The 22,334-nt window shown below is 47.2% G+C and overlaps 1 protein-coding gene across 6 annotated transcripts in view; it reads left to right on the forward strand.

Moving 5' to 3' along the window:
• Positions 1 to 1,547: 1,547 nt before the first annotated feature.
• The window catches only part of LOC105889100 (NMDA receptor synaptonuclear signaling and neuronal migration factor), a 28,796-nt gene continuing 8,009 nt past the window's right edge, over positions 1,548 to 22,334 (forward strand). The window contains exons 1-7 of one of the 6 annotated variants that reach the window (XM_031578083.2): positions 1,548 to 2,027; positions 13,843 to 13,899; positions 14,410 to 15,252; positions 16,092 to 16,158; positions 16,563 to 16,568; positions 21,192 to 21,244; positions 21,851 to 21,940. In XM_031578083.2, coding sequence (XP_031433943.1) covers positions 1,997 to 2,027; positions 13,843 to 13,899; positions 14,410 to 15,252; positions 16,092 to 16,158; positions 16,563 to 16,568; positions 21,192 to 21,244; positions 21,851 to 21,940 — 1,147 coding nt within the window. In that variant the 5' untranslated portion in view covers positions 1,548 to 1,996. Of the gene's footprint in view, positions 2,028 to 13,837; positions 13,900 to 14,409; positions 15,253 to 16,091; positions 16,159 to 16,562; positions 16,569 to 21,191; positions 21,245 to 21,850; positions 21,941 to 22,334 lie in introns of all 6 variants that reach the window. The other 5 variants (XM_031578085.2, XM_031578081.2, XM_031578084.2 and 2 more) reach the window with 5 other exon arrangements.

The raw sequence follows: 22,334 nt of genomic DNA on the forward strand, positions 1-22,334 counted from the left end.
TTCCAGAGAGATCTATTAATATATCTACACAAGGGGTCTGGTCACAACAGATTCCTCTGGCTTCCCCTCCAAAGGTCATAGTTTAATTTCCTCCTGCTTTGTTATATCGTTGACCATTTGGTCTGCATAGTCTTTTGTGCCAGGGGTTTATGCAGCAGTAAATCATAGGCATGGTTCACTCGTCCACAGCTCCATAGGAATGCCTGTGAAAAAGAGATGCCAAGAATGCTTCATCTAATCCAATGATCCTTTTCCTTAAATCAATTCTCACACAGATATGAACACGCACACACACACACACAAGCACACACACACACACAAGCACACACACACACGCACGCACACACACAAGCACACACACCCGCACACATACACACGCACACACACACACACACACACACGCGCACACACCCAGACACACACACCCACACACAGGCACCCACACACAGGCACCCACACACACACACACACACACACACACACACAATGACAGCCAATGACATAAAACACATACTGTACATACTGTTCCATCAGTCCCAGCTCCGACTAACATGCAAACACATATATCTTCCGTCTTCTGCTCCCTCGCTGCAGCCACCTCCTGATTTTAATCCACATGTCCCCTTAAGATGTGTGTCTCTCGGTGTGTGTGTGTGTGTGTGTGTGTGTGTGTGTGTGTGTGTGTGTGTGTGTAGCTCCCGCTGTGGTTTATTTCATTCATTCTTTCATTTTCTTTCTCATCAGCAGTCACATCATGTGCGCACAAGGTCTGTCTCTCTCACACACACACACACACACACACACACACACACACACACACACACACACACACACACACACACGGGCACACACACACACACACACACACACACACGGGCACACACACAATCTCTTCAGATCTGACTGGTATTGTTTACGTCCTGACTGCACTCACCACAGACTGGCCGTCTTTGTTTTACTTAAATATCGATTACTGCTCCTTTTTGTCCATGTGCATTCCGTTACAGACAATCACTCTCTCTCACACACACACACACACACACAATCACCCTCAGAGCAGACGAAAGCTCTTTATTCTCCGGGTCTGACCTCGTCTGGGGGATATGATCAGTGATTCTGTGATTGATTGGCTCTTAACTCGCTCCTGTCTGTTGCTGCTGTGGCTGAGCAGTGCAGATGTGTGCAACTGGGTGTTGAGCTCTTTTCCAACCTAAGAGGCTGCTCTGTCGTTTACCTATTTGTGTTTGTGTGTGAAAGAATGAGTGTGAGACAAAGAAGTGAAGGGTTGGGGGGGGGGGGGGGGGGGGTTAGGGTTATTTTTATCACAACCATGATGCATTAGAAACACACTGAATGAAAGCAGAAGACTCTACTGTGATACCTTACCTAAGGAACTGTACAATGCTGCCCCCAGCTTGTCCTGTAAGCCCCTTTACCAACCTTTTTACCTATAAGCTCACTGTATGGGGAAAAATGGGGACATACGCACTCCATATATGGCTCTGGGGTGTTTCCTGTGTTAACCCCCCACCCCCTACACACACAAACACACACCCATACTCTCACACCTCCCTTCCCACATTCCCGCCTTCTCTCTCTGATCAATGAACGAGAGAGAGAGAAAAAGAGGGAGGGCTCTGGTCGCGCGTGTCTGTGTGTATTTTTTTCTGTCCGCCTCTCTGCTCAACTAGTTGACAGTGTGCTATCTCCGCGCGCACGTACACTTCTCTGGAGTCAGTGCGCGAGAGACAGCGGCAGTAACAGCAACATCCTCTCTGAGTGTTGGCGAGACGATATTATCATGTCTGCCTCACTGCCGAACTGAAATATCGTCTTGTGGGACTTCTTTCCTTTCGTTTGTTACTGCAGCATCTCTTTTTTCCCCCCACATGCATTCCGCCGTGTGCTGGTGTCTGGAATGAACCGTTTTCTCTCCAGCGCTGTTTCCATGCCAGCATGGGAACTGCCGTGTCCAAAAGGAAGAATCTGAAAAACGATGCAATTTCGTCCGTGGCGGCAAAAGTTAGGTGAGTAGCCCACCTTCCTTGACACCAGAGCACCTGCAGCACAGTGTCAGGCTCTTTTGTCTGTAAAGGGTCAGCCGGAGTTTCTGCGCAACCTTCATGCTGAGTATGTGGACGCAGGGGAGCGGTGTACCGCGAAGTTACAAAACCGCTCGAAGATCCTCACTGCACTCCAGCCACCCGTCTCCTCCATGCTCCAAGGACAGGTCAAAATATACATCGAATAACGATGTGCTAAATGCACCTATTTGGACCTTTGTTCTGTCCCTGAAACAATGTGAACTGCATGCCGATGACAGGCGTTAGACAATCATAAATGTATTGTTTTGTTTCTCGAAACCAGCTGATGTGAGTGCGTTGTCGATTGTGATTCTGGTTCTTTCTGCATAACTCATGTTCGAGGGACACTCTCATGTGAAGAGAGAAGCGTACTGAAGAAATTTAACAATCTATTGCCTATTCCATCATAATTCCCCCTTCTAATGTCTGCTAATCGTTCGTGAGCTGTCCGATGTTGTGGTGCTGAATACGTGTATATGCACTAGAACTGGTTTTACGAGGTGGATACGCGTTCCAACCACATACCGTACATGTCAGCCTCATACCCTTTCGCCAGATGCTTGTGTCGACTGACTCGTAGTTGCTAAGTTTATCCATCTTTTCTACAACTACATTTATAGTGATGTTTGCTTCATTTTGTCACCGCGGACTGCTGGCTATTCTCTGGTTGTTCCGTGCAATTTGGAACAGAACTTGTTACTGCAGAAGCACACCTGGGTATTTATGTTTTGTTCTCAAAGCGGTTGTTTGCTACGGACCTTGCTGGCGCTGGCTGCTGCCGACGCACGAGCAAGTGATCTATCAATTAATCAATCAACTGCAATTGACTCGAGACGCCTGGCGGTGATCACACGTCAGGGTGACTGATGGCTCGAGACCCAGAAAACCTACACAAGTCCTTTTGCAATGCGGATAATTTATTTAGCCAGGATTACATAGCTCGACAGCCGTAAAAGGAGTGTCCAGCTGAGGTAAACGCTGGCAAGAGGCGCAAAGCGTTTCATTACCTTTAAAACAAAAGCCTAATTTGCCTCTAACCCAGTACCCGTTTCTTTTGTAGTTTTCGACGACCCAATTGAATGCATTTGCGCATTTCCTACCCGGCTCTCTACAAGCCGCTGTAGGTGATTACGGACAGGCTCTCTCGCTTGAGCCGAACGTCGCTTCGTTGTCTATCGGTATGCCCAATGACTGCTGATGATACGGGGACGGGTGGGGTTGTCAAACGGTCCCGGTAATATCTGACAGGACGATTAACAGCCGTCAGTTTTTCAGGGGGTCATTCGCTTTCTGCTTTAGTAACTCTGCCAATACATCGCGATCCCGTAACGCACTACATGGTTCAGTGTTGATAGCCGGTTGGAAATTTTAGGATCTGCTCCATTCTCTCTCTTGGAGGTCATTCAAATGACCTTGACGTCTTGGAGGCAATTTGTACATGACTGTTCGATCCATCTCCCCCAGCTGACCTGTCGATATTTGGAAGCATACTGCCCCCTAATTCCTCACATGCCAGAGGTGTGTGTTTCCTCTTTGCCTGTGTGTCTGTAGTTGTGTGACTGAGTCTCTCTCTCTCTGTGTGTGTGTGTCTGATCTGTAAGCGTGGAGGTGCATGCTCAGTCCCCAGAACTGAAGCTGATTAAGAATATAAAGGGAACCCTGGACAGGCAGACTCCCACAGGACCAGAGAGAGAGAGAGCAGTGACAGCACAGCCCTCATATGCCTGGAGGCATGGGCATCGACATGCACAGACACGTGCGAACACACTCACACTCACTCTCACTCTCACGCAGGCACACGCACACACACACACACACACACACACACACACACACACACATGCATACACACACATACACACATTCTCATTGCCATTCTATGTAGCAGCCCTGTCTTTTCACGGCAGGTCAAGATATTGCAGGATTCAAGTATAATCACCTTTTGGTTTGAATTCACATGCTGATGTGTGCAGGCAGACAGGTTACACAAGGAGCTCCCCGTCTGACTTTGTCAGGGTCGTTTAACGGAAAAAAAAGACAAAGGGATTTTTTTGATTTAGCTTTGGTGATAATCGAGAATGACTTGTGCCAAGCAGTGGAGTGGGAAGCAGCCCTTTTTCAAGCAATCCCAAAATGCTGCACTCCTCCTCCTGTCAGCCCTGCCCTGATAGAGAATCACTGGAGCGGAGAGAACATGGGTGGCTAAATACAACCCCCCTATCCCAGTCTCTGCTTGTGTAACTCTGGGAAAAGCTACGCAGGTGGACAATTTCAGACGTTAGCATCTGCTGTAGCCTCTATGTGATGGGCTGTACTCAGTACTTAGTGACATGCAGTTAAACCTAGGAGAATAATTGGCCAATGAAAGTGCTTCCCCACTGTGTCTAGGCTTAAACAAGCAAGCATAGCTGGGGGCTGACACAGGGGATTGCATTTATTGTGTAAGGGAAGATGTAGTGTTCCCAGAGAGTTATGGGAGGTCAACGAGGCACGCAGGGGTCAGTGCGAACATGTGTCACAGGAGGATGTACGTACAGTAAGGGCGCTGTGTGTGCGAGCGTCATAACATAACTCTTCTAAAGAGGTTCCGCTCTGAAGGGGCCAGGTCGAACGATCACTCCCTCTCTGTGTCGAATGCTGTTTCATGCCACATCACCAGCTATGGTAGGGAGATTGTGTGTGTCTGTGTGTGTGTTCTTCTAGCTTTAAAAAAAACGGAAAAATTCTTTCCAGAGCCTGAAAGAGACTTCTGCGTATTTGCCTCTGTGTGCCTGGCATCACTTATCATGCTCTATCCTTCAAACCTCCTTGCCCATCACGCCATCCTGTTCCCCCTGTTCCGCCGCTGACAGATGAGTGCAGCTGTGCGTTGTTCGCGGCTGACTCATTTGGATGCTAGACGGAGACAGCAGGCTTTGTTTTTTTTTTTTTTGTGTGCTGATTCTGGAACAGTAGGTCACAGCGCAAAACTGTTCAGATAGCCCCATTGCTGTCCTCAGAGAGATATCAAAGCACCTCTTGACCCCCACATGATGGCATTTTGGAATGCTAAAAAGCTGCTTTGTTTTAAAGTGGCTGAGTCATTTTTGATTATCATAACGTGCTGTAGTATGGCTGTCTATTCCCTGCTGTAGTATGGCTGTCTATTCCCTGCTGTAGTATGGCTGTCTATTCCCTGCTGTGGCTCAAGTGGACACCTATCAGTGAAGCACACAGTGATTGTGTTTTTTTTTTACACACGCACGCACGCACGCACTCACTCAAACACACACGCACTCAGACACTCACACACACAAACACCCACGCACGCACGCACACACACACACACACACACACACATTCGCAGCCCTTTACTCGTCTAGCCTGTTGCCGGCTGCACTGCAGTATAGTCATGATTGCAGGATTTTAAACATTGCCTAAAAATATAACAGCTGCAACTTATGTGGTTGGATGATTCCACGAGAGAAACAATGACCGTCTATGTGAAATGAAGGAATGGATCAACACAGGAGATGAGTGCACTGCTGTGGTGCAGGCGGTAGCCTCCCCAACCATGTATGCTTCAGAGTGCCAACAGGTAGCCTACCCGGGTTTAAATCCGGCTCATGGTTTTCCCCCGATTCCTCTCACCTCCTGTCTCTCTTTCCTATCCTGTCTGATTAAAGGCAAAAAGCCAATATATATACACACACACACATATATATATAGTATATATATAGCTGCGTAGCTATGTATATATAGGTCCATATATTTGTGTATATATTTTTTATGGAAATTATGTGGATAGTTAGTGCCATCTTGTCAGCAGGCAGAGAGAGAAAATCTAAAGGCTTGTGTTTAATAACTGAGGCAAATGTTTGTGCTGACATTTATGGAACTATCTGAATATTTCAAATGTGCTCAGTCTGATGGCCCATAGATTGGGATTGTCATTCCCAGCACAGTGATGCATTTCTGCTGGGCTATGGGGACTCATTTCTCCACATGCTTCTATAAATGCACCATCTCCCCCCATCTCTCCAGTGTCTTTGATCTTACTTTTTTACTGCCTGTTCTTCTGAAGGGCATTTCAGATTGAGTGCAAATGGAAGCACATCTGGTGCATGTTTCTAATGTGTGTAAGTGCGTCTGTGTGCGTCTGTGTGTGTCTGCGTGTGTGCGTGTGTGTGTGCCTGGGTGTGTGTGTGTGCGTACTTGCATGTGTGTGTGTGTGTGTGTGTGTGTGTGTGTGTATGTGCATTGTTTATAGGCCCATGTGGATCAGGGGGAGGTTGAAGTCTTTGATGTAGACGCTGTCTAAGTGTGAGGGGTCTGAGAGCAGGTGTTTCCACTGGTCAGCAAAAAGGTTTCATTGTGGTGAGATGAGGGCCAAGTCATATTGAACAAACAAAAACACAGGAGACCTCATATGCACATACATATTTAATAGAAAGGCAATAAGCACCGTCCATTTCCAAGATTGGAGATTGTTTTCTATAAAAGCAATAAACTGAGAAATGACACAGGATAGCTTCTTTTGTTTAGTTCATCGAACAATCCTCTGAAATCCTGAGTCTTAAAATGCATGGTGATGTTTGGTAATGTTTGGTGATGTACCAGGAGGACAGAATTGAGTACATGTAAATGGCGTGATGGGGACCCAGATGTATGATATCAGTTATGTTGTTTGACTTGACTCCACAGAGGTGATTAACTGAGTGACTGGGAGTGTGGGGTCGGCATCAGAGTCTGTTTCTCACGCCCGCCCCGTTCTTTTCTCTTCCTTGAGCACTAGACCGCTGCGTGCTGGCTGTAATTAGTCTGATTGCAGCCGATAATACTGATCTCTGACTGTCTCTGACACACCAAAATTACGCCTTTCTGTGTGTGTGTGCCTGTGTATGTGTGTGTATAGCTGGGGGGGGGGGTGTATGAATGTGTGTGCCTGTGAAACTGACTGTGAGTATGTACAGTAAGTGTATGTTAGTGCGTGTGTGAGTGGGAGTGAGAGAGGTCATGTGTGTGTGTGTCATTGTGTCAGTGGGCCTGGTGTGGAGGTGATTGCTAACTCCAGACGTCATTGCACCCTGCTGCAGCTGTCCCAGAGCCAGTAACACTTCAATCTGTGGCCTGCTGGACTCAAGGAGCCCTGCATGCTTTGGAAACTGACTCTGCTAAAAACACACCACCAGTTTTCCACTAAACTGTTTCAGGCGCTGGCTTTAAATGACATTGCATCCTGGGAGCCTATTACCTACTGTAGAACGGAAGTAAAACAATTTAATTGCTCAATTAATAAAGAGTTTGAGAATGAGGAAGCACTTAAAGGTCTGTGGAGTTTAGACTACACACTTGTCAATGGTTCTTTGCAGTTTGTTGGCAGGTACTGGAGCTGCTCACGCTACTTGGATTCTCACCAGGGAATTGATGGCTACTTGTATGCATATTTGCTCGAAGTTGTCCACAAAACTCTATGGTGGGTCAGACTTTGAGGGCACTGATGAGAGGCATCCTCTGTTCTGAGTGGGCACATCTCACATTCATAGACTCCTGCTCAGTGAAGTCACCTGGTAACTTCTAGAAGGTTTCTTTTGAGTCCATCAGTGTTTTTAATGTGATAAAGTAGAAGTAGAAACAGAGAGAAGTCTCTGTCTGGGCTTTTTGCAGGAGCACTCAGGATGTTTGTGTGTGTGTGTGTGTGTGTGTGTGTGTGTGTGGTGTGTGTGTGTGTGCGTGTGCGTGTGCATGTGCATCTCTGTGTGTGTGTGTGTGTGTGTGTGTGTGTGTGTGTGTGTGTGCATTTGTGTGTGTGTGTGCGTGCGTGTGTGTGTGTGTGCGTGTGTGTGCGTGTGTGTGTGTGTCTGTGTGTGAGTGCTGTGGATTTGCTTAGAGAGCTCTCTGTGTCTGCTCCTTTTATCAGTATAAGCTCTTCTTCAACCTGCCACAGCAGATAAAAAAGAAAGAGAGAGAGAGAGAGAGAGAGAGAGAGAGAGAAAGAGAGAGAGAAAGAGAGAGAGAAAGAGAAAGAGAAAGAGAAAGAGACAGAGACAGAGACAGAGACAGAGACAGAGACAGACAGAGTGACAGTGAAGGAAAAAAGGACAAAGTAAAGAGGACCACAAAAAGCCCTATTTTCATCATCAAACAGCTACAATTTGTGTCCTTGATAATCAAATGGATATGTGGCAGATACCTGTAACTTAGATGCATCAATGGAACCATTTTCTCCAAATCAGAGAACAAAGAGCTGTGCAGCACTCACAGCAGTGCTGTATGAAGGGCACTAAGTAGAGTGACATCGCTGGTCTTCACTGGTCTTTATGAATGATTGCGTAGTCCTTGAATGGGAGCCCTTGAATGCATTCATAATGACTGTGACACACACACACACACACACACACACACACACTCTTCAGGCTGTCACACAGTGTTTTGTTCACTGTAGTGTCCCGTAAGGCCAGTGCATGGCTGTCTCTGCGGTGGCTCCTAATGCTGGGTGACAAGAAGCAGCCCCAGCCTCTCCATGACATCTGATGTCACACTCACACTAGCAGCTGTCCACTCTCCTCATCATCTCCTCTCTCTCTCGTGTCTTTTTCTCTCTTCTCCTCTCCTCATCATCTCTGCTCTCTCCTTTCTTCTCGTGTCTTTTTCTCCTCCTCTCCTCATCATCTCCTCTCTCTCCTTTCTTCTCATGTCTTTTTCTCCTCCTCTCCTCATCATCTCCTCTCTCTCCTTTCTTCTCATGTCTTTTTCTCTCTTCTCCTCTCCTCATCATCTCTGCTCTCTCCTTTCTTCTCATGTCTTTTTCTCCTCCTCTCCTCATCATCTCCTCTCTCTCCTTTCTTCTCATGTCTTTTTCTCTCTTCTCCTCTCCTCATCATCTCTGCTCTCTCCTTTCTTCTCATGTCTTTTTCTCTCTTCTCCTCTCCTCATCATCTCCTCTCTCTCCTTTCTTCTCATGTCTTTTTCTCTCTTCTCCTCTCCTCATCATCTCCTCTCTCTCCTTTCTTCTCATGTCTTTTTCTCTCTTCTCCTCTCCTTATCATCTCCTCTCTCTCCTTTCTTCTCGTGTCTTTTCCTCTCTTCTCCTCTCCTCATCATCTCCGCTCTCTCCTTTCTTCTCGTGTCTTTTTCTCCTCCTCTCCTCATCATCTCCTCTCTTTCCCTTTCTGCTCATGTCTTTTTCTCTCTTCTCCTCTCCTCATCATCTCTGCTCTCTCCATTCTTCTCGTGTCTTTTTCTCCTCCTCTCCTCATCATCTCCTCTCTCTCCTTTCTTCTCATGTCTTTTCTCTCTTCTCCTCTCCTCATCATCTCTGCTCTCTCCTTTCTTCTCATGTCTTTTCTCTCTTCTCCTCTCATCATCTCTGCTCTCTCCTTTCTTCTCATGTCTTTTTCTCTCTTCTCCTCTCCTCATCATCTCCTCTCTCTCCTTTCTTCTCGTGTCTTTTTCTCCTCCTCTCCTCATCATCTCCTCTCTCTCCTTTCTTCTCATGTCTTTTTCTCTCTTCTCTCTTTCTTTCTTCGGCCTCCTCTCCTATGGTTTTGTGACCTCCCCTGTCCTCACTTCCTCTCCTCTGCTTTGGTATCTTTGCGTGTCTTCTCTTGTTTTCTCCTCCATCCTTTTTACTCTCGTCCTCTGTCACCTCTGGCATTCAGCTGTCCGCCGTTTCCTGTCTGACTTTCAGTGCCTGTCCGTATCAATTGAGTCTCTAGGCTGATGTGTGTCTTCTCTTTGCCTACACACACACACACACACCTATCCTTCTCTGCCTCAAAACAGGCCATATTCCCTGTTATGTCATTTTGTCCGTCTTCCTTTTACTCTTTGTCTAAATCTCTCTGTCATTGTTTAATAGGTCCATCTCAACAGTCTCTGTGTCATTGTTTAATAGGTCCATCTCAACAGTCTCTGTGTCATTGTTTAATAGGTCCATCTCAACAGTCTCTGTGTCATTGTTTAATAGGTCCATCTCAACAGTCTCTGTGTCATTGTTTAATAGGTCCATCCTAACAGTCTCTGTGTCCCCCACCCCCTGGTCTCCCATGTCTGCAACTCCGCTCCTAAACTGTCACCTCTAACCTGAGGAGAATCAGTCAGATAACATTTTCAGGCCCCTGCTACAGTTCTGTCTACTCTCCTGTCGTCTCTCTCTCTCTCTCTCTCTCTCTCTCTCTCGTTCTCTCTCTCTCTCTCTCTCTCTCTCTCCCTCTTTCTTTCTTTTTTTCTCCTCTGTCTCTCACCTCCATTTCTCTCCTCAAGTTTTATAAAAGCGGATTGTTCTCCGAGGACCATTTCCTCTCAGTGTTTATTTTACTCAGCGCTCAGGGAGCTTTTCCTTTGTTTGAATGGGAAATGAGGATGAAACACAGACCTGTTCTCTCCTGTGCCAGGGCCCATATCTCAGGAGCCAGGAGAGAGATGAAGAAAGAGCGTGAGTGCGATTCCTGAAGAGCCGAGACTGGGTGGTGGTCTATAAGGACATTATGTACTTATATGTATTGGGTGTTTTTACCAGCTGTGGTGCATTGGAATTCAAAAAAAGAATTAGCATGCACATTCCAAGTGTAACCAGAAATTCCCTTTTCCATAATTAGAATGATGACTAAACTAATGGATGTGGATGAAAAGAACGAGTGAGTGAGTGAATGAGTGAGCGAGTGAGCGGTCGAGCGAACGAGTGTGTGAGTGATGAACATTAGCAGCCGAGGTCTGCAGCTCAAGCGAAGCTCAAGCGTAAAGCCGCTGTGGAGCCGTGATAAATCCTCAGAAAGCCAGAGGTTCAGCCTCGATGGTGCCCTATGGAGGCAGGAGGCAGGAGGCAGAGTGTGGAGGTCTGAGGGAGGTGATTATTTTAGCGCTGAAGGTGAGGTGAGTGGGCAGAGAGCCATGGCAATAAAGAGAGAGAGAGAGAGAGAGAAATAGAGAGAGAGACAGAGACAGAGACAGAGACAGAGACAGAGACAGAGGTTACGCGGTGCCTGATGAAGCCCGGCCCTGTCAGGGTGAAGAGACCAGAGACAGCACGTGCTGGCCTGCAGCAGATGAATAATTGAGGGGGCTGTCAGGGTTGTGTGTGTGTGTGTGTGTGTGTGTGTGTGTGTGTGTGTGTGTGTGTGTGTGTGCCTATGGGGGGGGGGGGTTATGTGTGTATGAGAGAGACAGGGAGAGAGAGAGAGAGTTCATGAGAGAGGGTAGATATGGTGTGTGTGTGTGATTGTGTGGGGCTGAGTTTGCATTATATATAGGTCTTTAGACCGGTGTGTGCTGGCATGCTGATAGGTGTATGTGTGTGTGTGTGTGTGTGTGTTCACCCTGCATGTGACGTGTGGTGGCTGGCTGGTGTGTGAGATTGTGGTGTCTGGGGAGCTCTGCAGCTGTCAGATGCACACATCTGGGGGAAGAGAAGCAGAACATCACCTGCCAGGATCTGCCTGTGACGGCTTCTGAGGGGGCGTTTCAACATCCCTCCTATAGATCTGGTGTGGTCTCCTAACTGTGTGTGTGTGTGTGTGTGTGTGTGTGTGTGTGTGTGTGTGTGTGTGTAAAGTGGGGTATGTGAGTAATGATTTGCGTGGGTCTTTATCCTTAAAGTGGGCACTGGCACAGAGGAAAGCGAACACACACACACACACACACACACACACACACACACACACACACACACACACACACACACACACACACACACACAATTACACACACACACACAGATCATCCTCCAGCTTCCTGCTCCCTTGTGTGTGTGAAGCAGTGCGTCTCTCTCTCTGAGGAGGTGTGACTCAGTGTCTTCTCCACAGTGGCGTAACCAAACACAGCGTCACAGGAAGATAAGAGTGATTGTTAGAGGCATGCCTTTAATTGAATTTACAGCTCATTTATGAGGCAATGCTCTCCTGCTGGTTAACCGATTTTTGTCTCTTGGTGACAATGTGCTCTTACAATCTCCCAGTGAGCAATCACAGCATCCATCTCTGGCTTAGACTTTAAAAACATGTTAAGCTCCTTATAGCTCAGCAGTATTTCCAAGTGTTCAGCCTATTTTCACCAATTCGGCCATGTCAATGATTCCTTGATGCGAGTAACTGTCCAGGGTCCTGAAATGCCCAATAGGGACCTAGCAGACATCCCCTATGGTACAACTGAGTAAATCTGTTTGTATGTTGGAACGTGAAGAGGAAATGGGGGAGGTTGTTGGATATGGAAGCTTCACTAAAGCAGCTGACGTGTCTGGAAGGAAGGGTGATCTAAATCTCCTACAATGATGGAAGTAGCAGGAGTGACATCTGTCAATCACCTCGCTGGGCTCCTCCTGGTTGTTCAACATCAGTTATTGCGAGATGGCAGGAGATTGCCCAGACTGATCACAGTTCCATTTTGTGTTTTGTCATTTGTCAAACATCTACCCCCCTCCTGCTGCTCAGCGTTTCAGATTGCTCCATCTCTTCCACTCGGCCTGTTAGTTACACTTAAGCTCTCCCTGATGTGGTGCCCAGGACCCCGCTTTTATTTCTCTGTGGACTCTCTTTATAGTGGTCATTTATTAGAATTGAGTTCACATGGGGAATAACCTCAACGTTCACCGGGTGGCTCAGTTCATTTCAATAGACTTTTTAAAATGATATGAGTTCTCTATTCCAAGTGATGATGATGGAATGTAGCAATTGCTTGAAATAATCAGATCTGACAGAAGTTATTCATGAAGGCAATGGCCTGAAGTCTTTACAAAGTGATATGCATGTCACTATATTTGTAGTTAGAATTGCTACTTTCAACACACACACACACACACACATGTATATACACACACTCACACAGAGAGAGAGAGAGAGGGGGGGGGGGGGGGGGGGGGGGCTAAAGTAACTCCTTTTTTCTCCCTGGTCTGGAGTGGGGAGATAAAAATGTTCTATCTGAATCTGTGGGTGGTGGAAATCCTACAAAGGAGGACTGTTTGACTGTTTGCTCTTGTGTGTGTGTGTATGTGTGTGTATGTGTGTGTATGTGTGTGTATGTGTGCACTTGTGAGCGTGTGTTTGTGTGTGTGTGTGTGTGTGTGTGTGTGTGTGTGTGTGTGTGTGTGTGTGTGTGTGTGTGTGTGTGTGTGTGTGTGTGTGTGTGTGTGTGTGTGTGTGTGTGTGTGTGTGTGTGTGTGTGTGTGCATGTTTACACATGTGCAATCTCTCACAGTGAGTGACATCTGAGAGAATCCCCTGCCTGCTCCTCTTCCCCCTCCCCTCCCCACAGATGCTCCCAGGTAAACCCAAATCTGTTGATTCTGACAAGATGTCTGCTTATCCCCTTACTGCATTTTCTCCACTAAAGCCAGATCCCCTGTGATGACCTATAAATATAAATATATATCAATATATATCTCTCTCTCCCAGCTAATACTTACCTTCCTGGGTCTCGAGCAATGAGGTGAGGTGATTTTGAAGTAAACCTTTTACTTGGTCGGGATGGTTACGGTCTGAAAGCACAGCATGTGTCGCTGAGAGGCTAGGAGTAATGACAGCTCTGTCAGCAGCACGGAGCGTCAAAAGGGGAGTGTGAGAATTTTCCATGGGGCTCCCAGTGTCTGAGCTCTGTCTGTGAATGAGACTGAGAGACTGTGTGCAGAGGTTATGTAACGTGATAAAGCTGTGTGTTCACGTGGGTATGATGTCACCTTGACACTTCTCTGTATCTGTGTGTGCGTGTATGTGTGTGTGTGTTTGTGTGTGTGTGTGTGTGTGTGTGTGTGTGTGTGTGTGTGTGTCTGCATGTGTCTGCAGAGCAGCCAAAGCCTTTGGAGACTACCTGTCCCACACACATCCTGAGAACTGCAACGGATCAGGTCAGTTCTCTCTCTCTCTCTCTCTCTCTCTCTCTCTCTCTCTCTCTCTCTCTCTCTCTCTCTCTTTCCCTACCTCTCTCACTTTCTTTCTTTCTCTTGCTCCCTCTCTGTCTCTCTTACTCCAATCTCTCCCTCATCTCTTTTTAGGTCCTTCTGGCCCTGTCTCCTCAGCTCCTTCTTCCTTTTAGTCTTTCTCATCCTCTTTGTTTGGTCTTGAACTTTGCCAAAGCTTTATTCTGCTCTATAGCCGCGGAGAACAATCAGCTGTTTGCTCATTCGTCAAATCACGGTTTTTCATTAAAGTTATTAGATATCATCTGGTATTTAAACATGGCCTCATTTTTATCTCTGTTTATTTTTCACTGTGTCTCCCTCTATCTTGGGCTCTCTCTTTATCTCCCACACTCGTTTCTGCTCTCTCTTTCACTGTGTCTGTGTCTGTGTCTCTGTCTCTCTCTCTCTCTCTCTTCCTCCCTCTGTCTTTTCTAATCCCTGTCTCTGAAACTAAAGATCACTTGCTCTCTGACACCCTCATCGGCCCAGACACAGACTCTCCAGACCGGGTTAGCATTCAGAACAACAACCTCCCCACCTACCCTCTGCGGGGCCCCTCCGGCACACCTGAGCCCAGCCTGATCAGCACCCCCCTGGGCATCCTCCAGCCACCTCCCCCGCCAGCCTCCGGCAAGTCCCAGCTGTCCCTGGAGCGCAGCTTCTCGGCAGAGGAGGACCAGCAGAAGTGCGTGCAGTGCGCCCTGCAGCCCGCTCGCGTCTACACCATCACCGGAGAGAGCGGCATGCTGGGCAGCGGCCGCGGGAGCAAGGAGAGCCTGGAGCTGGAGGTCCTCAAGGGGGCCCGGGAGGCGACGGGGCCACAGACCGGGGGCCACCACTCCCACAGCCTGGCCCAGCCCTCCACGTCCCCCTCCAGTTCCTCCACCTCCTCATCCCCCACCCAGTACCACCATCGCCACGGGGGCGCCCACCACCACGGCAACTCTCACCACGGCAACCAATCCGCCTCTTCCTCCTCCTCCACGCACGCCAGTGGAACGGGCAACAACGGAGGGGGCGAGGGCACGAGCTCCGGCCACCACCGCCGGCACCACCACCACCAGCTGGCCCAGCCGCCGCTGTCGAGCTCGGTCAGCGCCCACAACATCCGCGGCTGGGGCGAGGGCAAGGAGAGCTGCAAGGGGAGCTGCGGCGTCCTGGCCTGCGAGTCGTGTGGCGGGGTGCCCTCACGCAGCCAGGGCTCCCTGGACCTGGAGAGCAGTGGCCGCGAGGCAGGCAAGCAGCACCGCCGCCTAGAGCGGATGCATAGTGTGGACCGGATGACTGGGCTGGAGAGAGGTGAGAGGGAGAGAGAAGGGGGGAGGGAGATGGAGAAGGGGAGAGAGAGAGGCGTTGGAAGACTGGCAGGGTGGGGGGTGTTCTGGGGGGTGTTTCTCTGTTTAGATGTGCCGTGGTGGTGGTGTGTATTTCCCACTCTTCGTCTCTCCTCTCCTCTCTTCCTGTTCCTCCTCTGTGCCCTTGTGTGTCACTCTCTCGCCCTCTTTGGTGGAGGACTGAGCTGTGTGTCAGTGTTCAGTGTGTGTGGGTCGCAATGTGGCTATACAAACTCAGTTCAACACACAAACACACAACACACAACACACAACACAGACCACAGACCACAGACCACAGACCCAGACACAGACACAGACACAGACACAGACACAGACACAGACACAGACACAGACACAGACACAGACACAGACACAGACACAGACACAGACACAGACACAGACACAGACACAGACACAGACACAGACACAGACACAGACACAGACACAGACACAGACACAGACACAGGCACAGGCACAGGCACAGGCACAGGCACAGGCACAGGCACAGGCACAGGCACAGGCACAGGCACAGGCACAGGCACAGGCACAGGCACAGGCACAGGCACAGGCACAGGCACAGGCACAGGCACAGGCACAGGCACAGGCACAGGCACAGGCACAGGCACAGGCACAGGCACAGGCACAGGCACAGGCTTCCAAAGTAGCTCTACTAACATCCAGTTCCATTAACACTCCTCTATCTGACAAGTGAACGTCCACTTATCTTCACTCTTCTTACTGCTGTTTTCAATGTATTGATTTTCTTTTTCTTTCTTTTTCTTTCCATTTTTCTCTGGACCCCAGAAGACAACAACTGGCTCCCAAAAGAGAGCATGTTCAGTTTTGGGACGGCCACAACGACCATGCAAGCGTAAGTTCTGTCCTTTCACAAGCTCACACTCATGCACATGCACATGCACACACACACACACACACACGCACACACACACACACACACACACACACACACACACACACACACACCTTTTAGTGGCCGAGTGACCTTAGAGACAGACAGCAGTGCAGGTGTTCAGTTTACAAACACCTTTCGTTCTCTATGGGCATTTTACACTTCCGCCCTGTCACAACAGATCTGTCTCACACACACACACACACACACACACACACACACACACACACACACACACACACACACACACACACACACACACACACACACACACACACACACACACACACAAACTGTCTAAAAATATGCCTTTAAAAATGTCCTTCCCCTTTCCCTTCTGTTCATGCTTGCCATCTCCACTACAGGATAACGTAAGTAACACTCGTTTGTTAGTTTTTTCTTCTCTTAATGAATATCTTCATCATGTTTTATTTCTTCTCTTCATGAATCTTTTCATCATGTTAGGATCACTGCCATCATATTTCTCCTTCACCTTTCCTCCCTCACCCCTTGTCCCACAGACTACCCGTTTGAAGCCACCTTTACCATTTTTGATTATTCAATAGTAAACAGTACAGTTCAGTAATCTATGATGATGACACATGAAATATGTGACTCATGAAATACAACCCAGTGTGCTGTATATGTATATCAGATATATGGTATCTATGGCCTTTAGGTACTAAATGAACTCCACCCAAACTCCATAAGAGAACACAAACAAACTGACTACATACCTACAGTATTATCTAAAGTGTCCATCGGTCCTCCCTTTACGGAAGGGTCTCACTGCAGGGGTCTTACTCACTCACTCCCCAGCGGGGTGCACATCGACCTGCTGACCCCCTGAGTCTGACCTTTCCTTTCATGTAGCTGAGCTGAGGTCAGATGAGAGGGCGGCGGCAGCTTAGCTCAGGGAGAAGCAGCCTTGTGTTCCTGTGATGCTAACACCTCTGCTCGACTTGACAGTGGAAATCTGTGGGTGCCTCTAGGGCTGGCAGTATATGTGTGTGTGTGTGTGTGTGTGTGCATGTTCGTGTGTGTGTGTGTGTGTGTGTGCATGTTCGTGTGTGTGTGTGTGTGTGTGTGTGTGTGTGTGTGTGTGTGAGTGAAAGAGAGAGTGAAAGCAAGAGAGAGAGACTTTCTTTTTCAGATAACAACACAGCTGTGGTTCTCACCAGATTTTGCTTGATATTCCAATATAGCTCCAAAACGTATTATACACTCAAACTATTTCTGACAAAAAAATGCAAATAAAGAGTTTTCAAAATAATGCGCTTTTAAAGTGTCTTTAGCTATTTAGCTCCCACCCTTCCCTCTATCTATTTACTATTATGTCAAAAGACAAATATGGAATTGTAGATGTCAATGAAGTGGTCTGTTTGATGGCCGTGATCATGTTGTTGTGTTTCAGCGGCTTTAAGCAGTACCTCTGTAGAATACTTAAACTTGCTGGCTTCACAGTCTGATTGTCATCACAAAAATAGATCTCAAATAAATCCTTTGAAATAAAGAAATAAATCCTCTGAGAAAGAAAAAATGGCTTTGCATTTCTCCAGGGCTTTGCAAACTAAACTTTCAGCACAGTGCGGCTGCAATCCGGCCTTAGTCTGGTGAAAGTCAGCCAGAAATATCTTTAACTTAACACTATTATTGTTAATTATCCTTTAACTCAACTGCGAACAAGACCAAGGTCTTGGGTTTGTTTCCGATGGAACACACACACTGATGAAAATGTGTACATCTCCACTGTTCTGAAAGTGGCTTTGGATAAAACCTTTTGCTAAAAGTACAAATGAGAGCAACTCTCGATGCCAGTAACGCTAACTCTTTTTAGCGATTTCTCCCAAACCAGTTCATTTGTTTGTTTTGTTTGTTTGCTTGTTTTGTTCCATAAGTACAGTAAATGACAGTGTATTTGATCACGCAGAACGGGAGGCAGATAGGCCTAGTGATCAGTATTCTCAGCCATTAGGGGTACTTAATCAGTCATTCATTTGTGGGTCATTTATTTGGGTTTGGCCACTGCGCACTGAGTTAGATCATATGTTTGAGTCAACTTGTTTGTTCCAGTGCCAATATCCATATGCAGCTCTGTGCAGTCACAGATGGTTTCTAGGGCATGGATTGATCCCAGTCCCAGAATACTCATGGCTTTCTGTGCAAAAATCATTCATCTTCATTATCAGCCCATAACCAGGCTTAGTCAATGACTATGTGATTCCCCACACGTTCAATTCTCATTCCAGTCCCTGTATACACACAGGTTAGTGAGTTTTATTTATCGATGCTAACTGATGTTAAATTGGAAGAAAAACCTTTAAATACATATCTCTCACCACTAGGGGAAAAATAGCACAGTTATTTATGTATAGATAATCCAATCCAATCAGTGAGGCAGTCTGTTGTGCACCGGTCCACATAATGAAGAGAGGTTTTATGGTTCTGTGCACACACAAACAGTGCGGAGGAGAGAGCTCTAACGGAACTGTGCTCCTGAACAATTTACTTAAAATAAAGATTGCCCGCCGCGCAAATGGAAAAATGGCATAACATTACACAAGGAATGGGAGCTATTAATTATATCATTGGAATGTTCATTGCTAGTTAATTTGCTCACAGTCTGGTCAGACTAGTGGGTTGACATTGAGACGCATATGAAACGAGAGTAGAGGACATTTACACATGGACATTGGGGACTGTTACAGAACACTTGGCTGATGATGGATAAGGACTTATTTGTTGATGATAATGATGATGATGATGATGTCAAATATGATAGTAGTAACTATACTAACAGGGCAATTATAGAGATTGGATGAAGATTATGCTAATGGTAACTATGATAACTGGGATGATGAAGGTGGTGTCCGTGAGTGCGGAGCGTGAAGGTCACTTTGAGCTCTGTCAGCCTCGGCCCGTCAACTGGACAGGTCCCAGAATGCTCGGCTGCGGCAGGGGAAGGTCACCGTGACACGGCCAGCCGGCTGATTAATAGGGGAATGCAGCCGAAGCAGTCTGTGGCACAGCACCCTCACTGCTAGCACTGTCTGACCAGAGAGAGAGAGAGAGAGAGAGAGAGAGAGAGAGAGAGAGAGAGGAGGGAGGATTGGGGAGATGGGAAGACAAAAAAGAGTGTCATACACAGAGGACAGACGGACAAAGACAGTGAGGAAGGACAGAATGACGTAGAGGTAGAATAGAAGAGAAGAGAAGGACAGGACGGAGTGGGAGACGAGAGAGAACAGGGGGCTCATTTAAATTCAACGGAAAGATAAGGATGCAGGTACGGGAGGATGAGAAGAAGAACAAGAGAGGCAGAGGATGGGGGGATAGTGAAAGAAGAGATATTGCCTTGACGAGAAAGTTGGGGATTAAGGGGGAAAGAGGAAGAGAGAGCGAGAAGGGAGGAAAGAGAGAAAGGAGGAGTGAAGGAGGGAGGGAGGGAGGGAGGGAGGGAGGGAGGGAGATGCCTCTGACTCATCCTCATCTGCCTGCGTGGGTGGAGGGGTGGTTTCTTCTTTCTTTCTCATCCTCTCATTAGTGAAGAAATGTGTGTCTGTTGTCCGTGGGTGGGAACAGTGAAGAAGGACAAAGGGGAAAGAGGGACTTTCTCTTGTCTTCCTCTTCCACCTCCTCTGTCTTCCTCTTCCTCTGTCTTTGTCTCTATCTACCTATCTTTTCATTATTGTAATTGTTGTATTTCTCTGTAATTGGTTTTGTCATCCTTCCATCTGCGCTTTTGAAAGCTTTATTGGTGTGACTATCTTGAGCTTAAGCCTTACACACAATCTCGCACACGCACACGCACACACAGACATCTACGTGCACACACACAAATATTTAATGACCATATAAGACTGAGGCTTCCCACTGTTGACCCTGTCATACTGAATGTGTGTGTTTCACATATTTAATGGTGCTTTTATCCCAGGGGGGATGGAAAACACAAAACACTTGAGGACAGGGATGTGTGTGACTTCCGAAAATCATTCTTTAATACTGTAATGTAGATACTGTTTTGAATGTATGTATGCATCCAACAGGATAATCAATCCTGTTTGGGCGGTATCAATCACATGGAGAATCTTACCTTTGAAAGACCGTGCACCAGTAAAAATCCCCAACATGGAGTTGTAAGCAGTACCGCATATAGAGAAGCTATGTCACCTCATGGGCACCATTCCTGTGATTAGAGTAGTTTTGTGTTTAGTTTTGTTTATTTAAAAACTACAACTGTAACTGAACTCTGGAGGAGGTGGAAGGCATCAGTAGCAGTGAGTAAACGGGGAGGGATGGTGCTACTATGCTTTGTCTCCCATGGCAATGTGAAATGAGGACGGGGTCATCGTGATGCCACAAACTCTGCTGTATCCTCCCTCAACCCCTCTCTCTCTCTCATTCTCTCGTTCTCGCGCTCTCTTATTTCCAGCCCACGCACTCTCTGTGATGTTTGTTTGTGAAATGATTGGACATGGTTGCCGTGGTTATGTGTGCTTTACAGTGTACAGTAGTGGACAAAAGGGGAGATTGAGCAGGAACGCACACACACACACACACACACGCATGCACACACCCACACACACACTTATCAACATCATGCAGCAATGTGGCATTATCCAAGTCTCACAAATGTCAATCGAATGAGAAGAGAGGGTCAGGGTTTTTCCCCCAGCTGGAACAAGAAGCACCAGGAGTTCTGCACAACCATCTTTGGCCCTGTTGTGGGTCAGTGTTGGGGTTAACAAAATGCCACAGTGCATATGTGACAAAGAGCAAGCATGCTATTCTGCCTCTCCTGAGATGATTTAAACTCCCGTGGACCCCCAGCCATTCACCTCTCGATGCACCACTGATTCCCTTAATGGAAAGGCAAAGTGGCTTGACACAGAATATTTATCCCTCATATCTTGCTTCTTGTTCTGTGCATGATCTATGTCCTTTCTTTTTCCCGTTTGTCTTTCTTTCTATCTTTCTTTTTTTCTCACTGACAGAAACTTCCGGAAGCATTTGAGAATGGTGGGCAGCAGAAGAATGAAAGCACAGAGTGAGTTAAAGCTGTGTGTGTGTCTGTGTGTGTGTGTGTGTGTGTGTGTGTGTGTGTGTGTGTGTGAGCACGTGCAGCCATGTGTCAGTTTCCGACGTCATCTATGTTTGTGCATTATTTTGTGAGTTTTGTGTTCAGCATGTGGTGAGGAAGCTCTGCTGATGCACAACTGCTATGCATGTGCATGTGCTCCTTAAACGCGGAGATGGAATGACATGTTCATTTATGTTAGTGAATGAGTGTGAGGGTTGTGTACGTGTGTGCCTATGTGTGTGTGAGTATGTGCTGGCTGACTAAGATTGGAAAAAAGATCATTTTGCAGTGAGACGAGGTGATGAAGCATTTCGACTAGAGCTTGCAATCAATGTGCTCTTTGTGGTCCAGTGAAGTGTATGTGAGCGTGTGTGTGTGTCTGTGTGTGTGTGTGTGTGCTGCCACAAGATGACAGCCATGAAAGGCTGGACATGTAGGTGTGTGTACTGTCTGCATATGTGGTGTGTCGAGAGGCTATACTGGGATTGTGTGTGCAAACGCTTTGCACAGTGCGTGATATGAGAAAGTGTGTGAGTGAGAGAGTGTGTGTGACTCTCTCCAAACCTTTATCAGCGTTTGCGGAACGCAGAGCGAAGAGCTTCAACCGCTCCTGGAGCGACCCCACTCCTGTCAAGACTGACACTTCAAACGAGTCAAGAGATAGTGAGTCCACATACACACACACACACACACACACACACACACACACACACACACACAGACACACACACAGACACACACACACAGACAGACACACACACAGACACACAGACAGACACACGGACACACACACAGAAACACACACACACACACACACACAGACACACACACAGACACACACACACACATACACACACAGAGAGAATCACACACACACACACACACTCACACAGACAAACACACACACACACACACAAACACTCACACAGACAAACACACACACACACACACAAACAAAATATGCATATCACCCAGATGAGTCAACATACATAAACCTACAGGAACACATATAAATAATTGATTCTGTACACATATCCATGCAAAAACACAAACAAAC

This window comes from Clupea harengus, chromosome 12 (genome assembly GCF_900700415.2).
Source record: "Clupea harengus chromosome 12, Ch_v2.0.2, whole genome shotgun sequence".
NCBI classification, from domain to species: domain Eukaryota; kingdom Metazoa; phylum Chordata; class Actinopteri; order Clupeiformes; family Clupeidae; genus Clupea; species Clupea harengus.